The 12,370-nt window shown below is 41.4% G+C and overlaps 1 protein-coding gene across 1 annotated transcript in view; it reads right to left on the bottom strand.

Moving 5' to 3' along the window:
• The window catches only part of KIAA1244 (KIAA1244 ortholog), a 243,304-nt gene that overhangs the window by 131,989 nt on the left and 98,945 nt on the right, over window positions 1–12,370 (bottom strand). The window contains exon 5 of the mRNA XM_006834625.1: window positions 11,479–11,547. Within this exon, the coding sequence (XP_006834688.1) occupies window positions 11,479–11,547 (69 nt within the window). The remainder of the gene's footprint in view (window positions 1–11,478; window positions 11,548–12,370) is intronic.

Here is a 12,370-nt window from a genome sequence, read left to right on the forward strand (position 1 = left end):
ATAAAAGAAGGTAAACACAGAGGAACAGAGATTCAGAAACAGAGGTCAGGTAGATTACAGGATAAAATTGTTGTTGTTGTTAGGTGCCATCGAGTCGGAACCGACTCATAGCGACCCCATGCACAGCAGAACGAGACAATGTCTGATCCTGGGCCAACCTCACTACGGTTGCCACACTTGATGCCATCAATGCTGCCACCTGGCCAGTCCGTCTAGTTGGGGGTCTTCCTTGTTTTCCCTGATCCTTCATCTTACCAAGCATGATATCCTTCTCCAACGACTGTTCCCTCCTGACAATAGGATAAAATAGACTGCCTTCAATGGAGGAAAGAGTTAACGGCATATAAGGTAACCACAATAGTGGGGTTGGGGTGGGGGGTTTAGTTCAAGTGTTGGGGAGGGCAATGCAAGAAGGGGGAGGAGGCAGAATAACGAGATAGATAGGGGAACACTGAGACAGGCTTGCATGGCCTAAGTGGGACAGAGGTAAATAGTGAAGCATGCTCAACCTTGGAACAACAGGGCTCTGCGATACAGGGATCTAGGCATAGTTTGAAGAGGGGAAATAATACTAAAATGCTTGACTGTTTTATGAATATTGGTTTCCTTTGCCTACTATTGTAAAATAGACACTTGAGTGGGATAGAAAGGAATGTTGGGAAACATGATTAGAGAAAACTTGTAAGCCCATCTTCATCCTATAACTGATTGGAATACCTAAAAGGGGTTCTAAAACTTGCCCAGTGAAATAGGTCTCTTGCAAAGCCTTTGCAGAGTACAGAATTTTAGGTGAAATCCCCAAGTCCCATCCAGAATATTATGAGGTGGGACATTCCCATTAGCAAGGACAAGCAGACCAGCCTGGAACAGCTAGAATGACAGAAGATACATTTTCAAAGAAAGATAATCAGGAAAAACCCACAACAAAAATGTCAGCATGACTGGCTACTACAAGAATAAGCAAACTGTTTGCCAGGAAGCCATCAAGGCATGCAACCAAGTTCCTTCAGTACAAGCTCCCCTCTAAGATTGAAACTCAAAGGGAACACATGCGCAAGCATGTAAGTTTGCTGGCAACCACATTGCTCTACTGGTGAGTGGAAGAGGGGGAAAGGCAGCAATGAAGAAATGGGCTGAGTTCAACCACAGTCCATTGACTCCGTTGACCTGGAGATGAAAGAGAGAAGAGGAAGGGTTGTTTGATCTAAAGTGTGGTGAGACCTGGGGACACTTGAGCCCATGGACAAGGACATAGCCACAGAGGGCTAGAGCTGAGAGTTAAGCATGCAGCTGATATGAAGTAAGGGGAGATGCACAAGAACACCCAAACTTCCAGACAGTACCCATTTGACCTAGCCTCGATGGTTTGATAATCAGAACTCGACTAGCGGAAGGTTACAAAAAAATTTTTTTAGATAAAGGAAACAAGGGTAAATTGCTACAATTTGATGAACCTGACCTATACTCATGGAGGTAGTAAGTCTAAATACCAATAGAGAGGGAAGTAGTCTTCACATCAAGTATCAATGCTATCCCCTCTGTACACGGGGTAGATAGGGATGGACAACTTAGACACTGGCTACCTAAAATGATGCGTCAGACAGCAAAGTCTTTTGAACTGCAAGGTCGGTGGTTGAAGCTCACCAGGTTCTACTTGAAAACCCTACACAGCATCACTACGGGTCTGAATCAACTCGACAGCACTTAACAATAACATGAACCTACTGACAAACATTTTGGAGTCCTGGTGTAGCACTGTGGGTTAATGCGCCAGACTGCAAAGCCGTTTGAACTGCAAGGTCAGTGGTTAATGCTCACCAGTTCCTCCTCGGAAACCCTATATAGGGTTGCTATGGGTCGGAACCGACTCGACGGCACTTAACAACAACAACCTAAAATAAGGGGGCAATAAAGGCACAAAGTGAATGGCTTACAAGGTTTCAAGAGGGAGTTTAAGAATATGGGCGGTAGGGGAGAAAGAGTCCCCACTAAATAGTTTTCATCTTGTGTAGATGGGTCTCGTGAAAAGAGATGGCAATTAAGATTCTTAAGATTCAATAGATTCAGGTAGAAGCTTTGTAACAAAAACAGGGGAGTGGTTAATCTTATAGTCCAGAAACAGAGGGCCCTAGGACCATCAAGGGAGAAGAGCACAAGCAGAATGTGGGACCTTCTCCAGAGAAGCAGCGACACCAGAGATGGAGGCAGAGATGGGGCCATGGAGAAGGGGAGCGGCTGAGGACTCTAATTTCATGGGAAGAGGGGGACTAAGAGCTGGTGACCAGGACGCAGACTTGCAGAATGTGCCCTTTGGAGGTATACATTATTATATATGCCTGAGTGATTTTTGTTTTTGTTTTTTTAAAGCTGAAGTGAAAAGAGGGAAATACGGTTAACTGATGGTACATGGAGGGGATTATAATCATTGTAATGAAACAAGGTGTATGGTTTGTTGAATGTAAAACTGATGATCTGTCCTGTAAACTTTCAGTCAATCCACAATAAAAACCTTAAAAAAAAAAAAAAAATCAACTTTAATGTGCATATAAGTTGTTGTTGTTGTTAAGTGCCGTTGAGTCGGTTCCGACCCATAGCGACCCTGTACAAGGTTTCCGAGGGTGTAAATCCTTACGGGTGTAGAGAGCCTCATCTTTCTCCCACGGAGCGGCTGGTAGTATCGAACCGCTGACCTTAAGGTTCGCAGCCCGATTCGTAACCATTACGCTACCAGAGCATATAAGTAACAGGGAGATTTTATTAAATTGCAGGTTCTCATAGATCTGAATTAGAGCCTGAGACATTGAGTTTCTATCATACTCTTAGGTGATGCTGACCTTTCAAGTAGGTGGATCACATTTTGCATCTCTTTAAATAAGGTTTTATAAATTAGCTTAGTTTGGGGCTCAGTAGTTAATCAGAACAATAATTCTCAGCTAACCTGTGAGGTAGAATCAACTAGGGAGGTTTTGAAATATGTGTATGCCCAAATCTCAACCAAAACAGAAACAGAATAAGGTGACACAAGAGTGGGCATCTTATTATTTTACAATAGTTGCGTATTCATGATGAGTCATGTTGGTGCCGTGTATTAGGTGTTTGGCTGCTAACCACAAGGTTTGTAGTTCAACCCTTTCAATTGTTCTGAGGGAGAGATCTGAGAATGCCTTAACATTTACAGTCTCAGAAACCCTATGTAGTGCCACTATGACTTGGAGTTGACTTGATGGCAGTGGGGTAAGTTTTGGTTTGTTTTTTTCATAGTTCTTTAAGCCAAAGCTGGCACTGAAAGTAACACACTTTTCTGCGGTGGTTCTCCTGATTCCTCATGTTCATACTGACATTCTAGGGTTTTATTGTTGTTGTTAGGTGCTGTAGGGTCAGTTCTAACTCATAGCAACTGTATGCACAAAAGAATGAAACACTGCCCAGTCCTGTACCATCCTCACAGTTGTTACTACGTTTGAGCCCATTGCTGCTTCCACTGTGACAATCCACCTTGTTGGGGGTCTTCCTCTTTTTCGCTGACGCTCCATTTTACCATACATGATGCCTTTCCGCAGGTACTCAACCCTTCTGATAATATATCTGAAGTATGAGAAACAAAGTCTGATCATCCGGCTTCTAAGAAGCATTCTGGCAGTACTTCTCCCTTGTTTTTTCTTTTGGAGGTCTATGGAACTTTTAATATTCTCCTCCAACACTGTAGCTCAAATGCATCAATTCTTCTAAGGTTTTCCTTATTCACTGTTCAACTTTCACATACATAAGAGGCTATTGAAAATACCATGGCACACCTTATTCCTTAAACTGACATCTTTGCTCTTCAACACTTTATCTTGGTATATTCTTTTCTATCCTTTAAATTTTAGTCTGTTTTTGTCTTTGTGTGTAAGGTGCGTCTCTTGCAGGCAGCATATTGAAGGGTTTTGTTTTCTTATCCAGTCTGCCACTCTGTCTCTTTACTGGTGCATTTACTTCATTGACACTCAATGTAATTATTGACAGGTAAAAATTAATTGCTGCCATTATGTTAATGTTTTGGTAATGCTGTTAGTTCCTTTGTTCTGCATGCCTTCTTGTGCTGAGTTTGTTGGGGTTTTTGTGCTATTTCTTGTTGGTTTCTTCTTAGTATTCAGGTTTGCTTGTTATGCTTGGAAGTTCATTTTCATGGTAAGTTGTGAAGTATTAACTTTCTTTGGGATTATTTTATAGTCTATTAACTTTTCCCTCCATTTAAGACAATCTATTGCATCCTGTAATTCTACCTGACATCCTCACCACCTAGATCTCTCTTCCTACATTTTTCCCTTCTTTGACATTGATATTATTTTGATCTTCGGTTGACCTCCCAGCTCCTTTGAATTTGTTGTAATTTTGTTCTGTTCTGGACTCTGCTATCCATTGTCTGAGTTTCAGGTGGTGTTGCCAAGCCTGTCAATCTCTGGTTGTTGTCTGTTCTTGTTGGTTTTCAGTCCAAAGAACTCCCTTTAGGATGTTTTGAAGTGCTGGATTGGCTTTGACAAAATCTCTTAGCTTTTGTTTATCCTGGAATGTTTTGATTGGCACCATCGTATTTTATTGACAGTTTTGCTGGATACATGATTCTTGGTTGGCAGTCTTTTTTCTTTTAGGATTCTGTATGTGTCTCCCCATTGTCTTCTTGCCTGCATCGTTTCTGCTGAATAGTCAGAGCTAAATCTGATTTCCTTGCCTTTGTAAGTAACATTTCTCTTTTCCTGCTGCTTTTAGGATTCTCTCCTTGTCTTTGATTTGGGAGAGCTTGATTATGATATGTCTTTGTAATTTTCTTTTTGGGGTCTATACTTCCTGGGGAACATTAAGCTTCTTGAATGTTTATCTTCTTATCTTTCAAGATGTTACGGAAATTTTCTTCCAGAAGCTCTTCAACTATCTCCTCTGTGGACTTCTCTGATTCTTCCTGTTCTGGAATGCCAATAATTCTTAAGTTGTTCCTCTTCATGTTATCCAGCACGAATCTTAGGCTCTCTTCAGATTTTTTTTTTAATCTTTTTTTCTGCTTGCTCTTCTATCTTCTTGGGTAACATAGGGAGAAAAACTCCCACCTCCAGGAAAAATGTGTGATCAAAAGGACCAAAAGCAGAAACAATATAAAAGCAGAGACAAAACCACCACTTTGAATCAAAAATAAAACTGTGGCCAACTGACCAGTCGCCTTGATACACAGGCAGTGTGTGTGCACCGTAGAAGCCTCCCGTAGTGGGTAGGAGTGTCCACTTGCTCAGTCTCCTCCTCTAGTCACCACTGTATAGGTGCACAGATAAATATTGAGAAGTAATGGGAGAAGGATTATCTACTAATTTTTGTCTATGAAGGTCAGATAGGTACCTGTGTGTGCACAGCATAATTCTTGAAATAGTTGCGTCTTTTTATGTTGGGGTTTTACAGATTGTTCATATGGTTTGTCTGTCAGGCCAAACCTGCTTTTTTTTTCTTGCTGGATAGGCAGGAGTAAAGGGTCCTGCACAAGTTAACTTTAGGGCTGGGACCCACAGGCAGAAGTCAAAAGTAGCGGCCGAAGAATTTGTCCTTGGACCGATGGGGCTCTTTCTCTCTGTGCCAAGGGAAAGCTGTGGTCTCAATGCTGGACTTTTTTGGGGGTGCACACCCACCTGCCTGAAGACATCTGGGCTAGGCAAAAAAGGCGCGACAGGGAAGAGGAGGAAAAAATGTGTAGAATCCCCCTCCCACCACCACCACCTCCTTTTGCAAATGTCACTGCACTACTTTTAGCACCAGTTCACTGTGCCGGTCTGGCTGTAGCCCCACCCTCTGACCTCCACCCAGGCTGGAAGGCCGCAGAGGGAGTCCCGTGTCTTGACCGATTTCCTAAATTGTAATATTTTCCTTTATACCATGATTTTTTCACTGGTGGTTGCAGAAAACTGAAGCCCTGAACCTTATGCTAGATCCAGAGCTCTGGTGCTGTACTGTGAAAGCAGCTTCTCTGGGTTTTCAGTCCCCCCCCACCCCCACCCGCCTCACGGAGCCTGTCCTACCTGACTCTGCTCTGCCGCTGCCAAAACCAGAAGTCCTGCTCTTCAACACTTTAAAAAGGTCTTGTACAGCAGATATGCCTAATACAGTATGTCGTTTGATTTCTTGACTACTGCTTCCATAAGTGTTGATGGTAGATCCAAGCAAACTGAAGTCTTCAACAACTTCAATTTTTTTCTCCATATATCTTGATGTTATTTACTGGTTCCTGTGGTGAGGATTTTTGTTTTCTTTACATTGAGGTTCAACCCACACTGAAGGCTGTGGTCTTTGGTCTTCATCAGTAAGTACTTTAAGTCTTTTTTGTTTTCAGTAAGCAATGCTGTATCATCCATATGTTTCAGGTTGTTAAGGAGTCTTCCTCCAATCCTGATGCCATGTTCTTCTTCATATAATTCAATAAACTTCTAAGATTATTTTCTCAGCATACAGACTGAGTAAGTATGGTGAGAGAATGCAACCCTGGCACATCCCTTTCCTAATTTTAAACCATTGTATTTGAACAACTGCCTTTTGTTCTATGTACAGGTTCCTCATGAGCACAATGAAATGTTACAATATACTCATTCTCTGCAATGTTGTCCTAAGTTTGTCATTATCCACAAAGTTGGAAAACCTTTGTGTAGTCAATAAAGCACAGGTAAGATTCTATGTCTTTATCTGAATCTGGATTAAACCTCTGACAGTTCCCTGTCAAAGTACTGTTGTAATCATTTTTAATTATCTTGAGCAAACTTTTACTTGCATGTGATTATTACTGATATTGTCCGATGATTTCCACATTCCACTGTGGTAAACTCTCTTTGGAATGAGCACAAATATGTCTCTCTTCCAATTAGTAAGTCAGGTAGTTATCTTCCAAATTTCTTGGCATAGATGAGTGAGTGCCCCAGTGCTGTCTCAGTTTGTTAAATTTTCAATTTATATTCCATCAATTCGCAAAACTTTGTCCTTTGCCAATGCCTTCAGTGCACCTGGGATGCCTTCCTTCAGTACACTGGCTCATGATCACAAGCTATCTATTGAAGTGGTTAAACATTGATCATTTCTTTTTGGTACAGTAACGCTGTGTATTCCATCCATCTTTTAGTATTATCTTAAACTTTTTATTGTAAATTGAGAGAAGGTTGATAGACAAGATCATCAGCTTTACATTCAACAAATTATACACTTTGTGTCATGTCAAGAAATCTTCCATCACTAACAGTTATCCTACTTCTTTCCCTGTGGCTCCCCATTTGCATCTTACATTTTACAAATGAACACAGCAAAAATATTGGATATGCATTCATTTAAATGTCCAAAGGGCACATTCTGCAAGCCAATCTCCTGTCAACAGGCACAAAGTCTTACTCAGTTCACGGGCCTAAAGCCCACAGCTGCTCTGTCCTTCCATGCCTCCACTTTTGCTACCATCTCTGCTGTCACCACTTTTCTAGGTAGAGCTCTCATGCTCCACTCATGCTCTTACTTCTTGATGGTCCAGGAATCGTGTGTTCCTGAAATGAAAGATTAAGCACTCCCCCCCCTTTTAGTTACACATCTTCTACAATTACAGTTGTGACAATTACAATTAATGCTGCTAATAATTACTCACAATTGAATCATAAAATCCTGTCACCATCATGACCTTTACCAGATCCATCCCTTCCATCTTCTTTTCATGCTTTCTACATCATTAAATATTTTGCCCATAGAATCTTTCAGTATTGGAAGTCAAGGCTTGAATTTTTTCTTCAGTTCTCTCAGCTTGAGAAATGCTGAGCGTGCTCTTCCCTTTTGGTTTTCTAACCCAGGTCTTTGTACATTTCGTTATAGTATTTGACTCTGTCTTCTTGAGCTGTCCTTTGGTATTTTCTGTTCAGCTCTTTTATCGCCTTATTTCTTACATCTGCTTTAGCATCTCTATGCTGGAAAGCAAGTTTCAGAGTGTCTTTTGATATCTATTTTGATCTTTTCTTTCTTTCTGTCATCTTAATGACCTCTTGCTTTCTTCCAGTATGATGTTCTCAAAGTCATCCCACAACTCTTCTGGTCTTTGGTAATTAGTGTCTAACACACTAAATCTGTTCTTGAGATGATCTCTGAATTAGGTGGGATATATTCAAGATCCTATTTTAGCTTTCGAGGAGTTGTTTTAATGTTCTTCAGCTTCAGCCTGAACTTGCATATGAGTAATTGGTGGTCTATTCCATAGCCTGCCCTTGGCCTTGCTTAAGCTGATAAAATGGAACTTTTCCACCATCTGATTTCTGCATATTTCATCTGGTGAGGTCCATGTGAATAGTTTTCTTTCATGTTGTTTAAAAAAAAGATATTTGCAATGAAGCCATTGGTCTTTCAAAATCTATCATGTGATCTCCAGCATCGTTTCTATCACCAAAGACATATTTTATAAGTACTGGTTCTTCCTCTTTGTTTCCAATCTTTGCATTCCAATTGCCAGTAATTATCAACACACCATGATTGCATGTTTGATCATTCCACACTGAAGAAGTTGACAGAACTCTTCAAACTCATCATCACTGGCTTTAGTGGTTGCTACATAAATTTGAATAATAGTGTTATTAACTGGTTTTCCTTGTAGGTGTATGGAAACAGCATTATACTTTAAGATAGATCTTTAAGTGTTCTTTTTGATAATGAATACAACACCATTCCCCTTCAATTTGTCAGACATAGTAAACCATATGATAGTCAGATTCAAAATGGTCAATACCAGTCCATTTCAGCTCACAAATGCCTAGAATATCGATCTTTATGCATTCCATTTCACTTTGGACAACTTCCAATTTTCCCAGATTCATATTTTGTACAGTCCATGTTCTGATTATTAATGGATGTTTGCAGCTGGTTCTCCTCATTTTGAGTTGTGTCCCATCAGCAAATGAAGGTTCCAAAAGTTTTACTCCATCAGCATCATCATGGTCAACTCTACTTTGAGGAGGCATTTCTTCTCCAGTCGTATTTTCATCGCCTTCTAACCTGAGGGGCTCACCTTCCAACATTATATATAACATTGTTGTTGGCATTGTTATGTGCTGTGGAGTCGGTTCTGACTCATAGGGACCCTGTACAGGGTTTCTGAGACTGTAAATCTTTACAGGAGCAGAAAGCCTCATCTTTCTCCCGTGGAACAGCTGGTAGTTTCGAATTGCTGACCTTGAGGTTCACAGCCCGATTCGTAACCACTATGCTACCAGAGCTCCTTATATATAATTACTCTGATGCTATTCATAATGTTTCAATAGTCAAGATTCTGGTGCTGTTTGACAGTGTTCTACCGCTACTCATGAGGCTTTCACTGGCTTCACATTCAATAGTAGCCCATCTCCCCTTCTTTCTAGTCTTTGTTTCAAAGTTCAGCTGAAACCTGTCCACCGTGGGTATTGAATAACGATCCTGCTGGTACTGAAAGTACAGGTGGCACAGCTTTCAGCATCACAGCAATGTCAAAGCTACCAAGGTAAGACAAAATGACAGATGAGTGGTGCATTCTGGGGGTGGGTGTATTCTTTTTCAACTAGGGAACTAGAGAAGGATACAAAGGGCAGAGTAATCTTGTTAATGCTCTCTCAGGAAGCTGACCCTGATAGATGACCCACCCTGTCACCCAGTCAGATGAATATTATTCAGCAGAAACTCGACCATATCATCAATCGACAGCTAGTTAAAAGCAGTAATTCACATCAGCCATGGATTTGCTGTATGGCTGGACCTGCTCTAAATCTTTCTATGGACACTATTTTCTGGTCTAATGGGCAAGGACCACTAAGAGAGATGCTATTATCGTTTATTTTATAGAGAGCAAACAAGGTAACGTATCCAAGGTAACACAGCTGGGCAGTGAGAGGGCTGGGATGTCAATCCATACAGGAACCCCCGAACCCATGCCCTTTACCATCAAGTTTTTATTTTTGTCCCATTCTTCGGCTGTGTTTTTTTTTCCCTTTTGTTTTTGTCTTATTGGTTTGGGTAGAGACGGCTGTGTTTTGATGTTTCATCCTATCTGGGCAGTCCTGCTGAGTCTTTGTTCTCTCTTCCAGATACCCACAGTGAACAAACTTGACCTGCATTCATGACCGTGGTGTGTGCCTGCTGACTCATTCACATTGTCACACTCAACACAGGCTCCTGTGAGGGCGTAAGACAACTCTCATCTCCTCCTGGTGGGCCTCCCATCCTCTGTCCCTTCAGCAGTAGCACTGACAGTGGCATGCAGCATTTCCCTTCTCCTCATTCAGATGACAAAGTGCTAACAGGCATCCTATATGTCACAATGCGGTTCCTGGCTATTGTCAGTAGGTACATTTGTCAGTTTAGAAGTGAACTTGCAAACACCAGGCACACCCACAGGGGTCTCTTAAAATTCAATTAAAAACAGATAACCAATATATTTCTTTATATAAAAGTAAAAATAAATATGTTAAAGAAACATGTTCTTTCAGCCTATAGCAATACACATTTGAAAACCAATGTTAATTACTATGACTAGCCACTTCATTCTCGTTTGATTGATACAGAACATTTTCTCTTCATTTCCACTTTTTAATTTCCAATGTATCTGCTAATGAAAGTACAAAGGGGCTTCAAAAATCTGTGGGAAAATTCCATTGTCTTTTAATTCCATGAACTTTTTGAACATCCTTGTGCTACCCATGAATGCTGATAGTTAAGCTTTCCCTTCTTCATAATTTTAGAATTTAAAACAACAATCATATCTCTTTGTGATCTAAAGGTACACTCTCATCCGAATATAGGAATCCTGAAGATACTCTTTTCAAGAAAATGGAAGGAAAATCATTCTAAGCATATTAAAGTACAGCTTTGGAAAAATGTTATTTCCAAAAGCCAAAGGCATATGCCAGATAGTCAAGTAGCCAAGTGTTCTACTGGACAGACTCATAGGGGTGCTAGAGGGCTCTTGCTACTCTAAGCGGCAGAGCAGACTGAGAAGAGAAGGTTTTTCTACTATAGTCATGACATGCATTCGTCTGGGTTAAAGGATGGGGATGGGATTTAATCAATAAACATCTCTCCAGATCTGATACTTAATTTCTTAAAAGCATTTTTTAAAGTCAAATGCTTTTCAATTAATCTTGGGAAATAATACACTGAGGAATCAGTACTTGTGGGCATAGCAGAGTAGGGGTACTGGTACTTTTTCCTTGGTTAAGGCTTTGAGGTATACATCCTTCGGGCGTGGAGCTTTAAGGCACACCATCAAGGACTAAGATGGTGGACAACTTGGCATGCATCCCACAAATCCATTGCATGGTGGAAATTCTCCATAGTGATAATCAGAGCCAGCTCCCCACCCTGCTGGGGCTCAGCTTCAAGCCAATATTTATCCCAGCTGGAGGCAGAGCAGCTCAGAGGCAGGCAGGCAGTACAAGCAGAAGCACAAGCAGCCCGGTGGGTTGAAGGGGCACCGGCACTCACCTCGGCGATCTTGAGCACGGCGCTCCCATTCAGATCAAACGTGGGAGTGTAGGTGATGCACAGTAAAACCTTCAAACAACAGAAGGTGAGAAAGGAAGGGAGGAAGAAGGAGTTACAAATACAGAAACCAACTTTCTTTTCACATATTCTCAGAGTCCCTTTTTTATTATTTATTTGACCTTATGATATACTGAACGTGTTTCTTTCTGTCCTACCCACTTGATCAGTGGCCACACTCCACCCACAAAATAGAAACTGCACTTCCAATCATAAAGGCTGCTAACTTTCCCCCAAGGGACGGACCCTTGCAAGACTTAACACCATGCCCCAAAAACCTTAGGAGGTCCTTTTCACAACCCAACCCCCCCCCCTCCCCGCAAAACACCATTATTAAGTGCTGTTGAGTTGGTTCTACTCACAGCAACCCTGTATAGCAGGGATGGGGGAACGTCTGGCCCTGCCAAGATACTCGAATTTCCAGTCATCACATTGTATAATTTTTTAATTGATGATTTTGTATGGCCTGCGAATGATGTTATAAAGATCCAAATAGCCCTTGACAGAAAAAAAGGTTCCCCACCACTGGGTCTCCAAGGAGCAGCTGGTGGGTTTGAACTGCCGACCCTGTAGTTCACAGTCCAGTACTGATCCTAGAGCAGCACATTAGGAGTCCCAGAGTGATAGTAATGAAAAAGTGGCAAAATTCAGATTTTAGTATAGGGGAACTGGTACTATTTCCATGGTTAAGGCCTCGAGGCAGGCACTCCTAGGGCATGTAGCTCTAAGGCACCCCATGGAAGACTAAGATGGTGGACAACTTGGCATGCAACCCACAAATCAATTCCATGGTGGAAATTCTCCACAGTGATAATTAGAGCCAGCACATGCCGCC

This window comes from Chrysochloris asiatica, unplaced genomic scaffold (genome assembly GCF_000296735.1).
Source record: "Chrysochloris asiatica unplaced genomic scaffold, ChrAsi1.0 scaffold00013, whole genome shotgun sequence".
NCBI lineage: Eukaryota > Metazoa > Chordata > Mammalia > Afrosoricida > Chrysochloridae > Chrysochloris > Chrysochloris asiatica.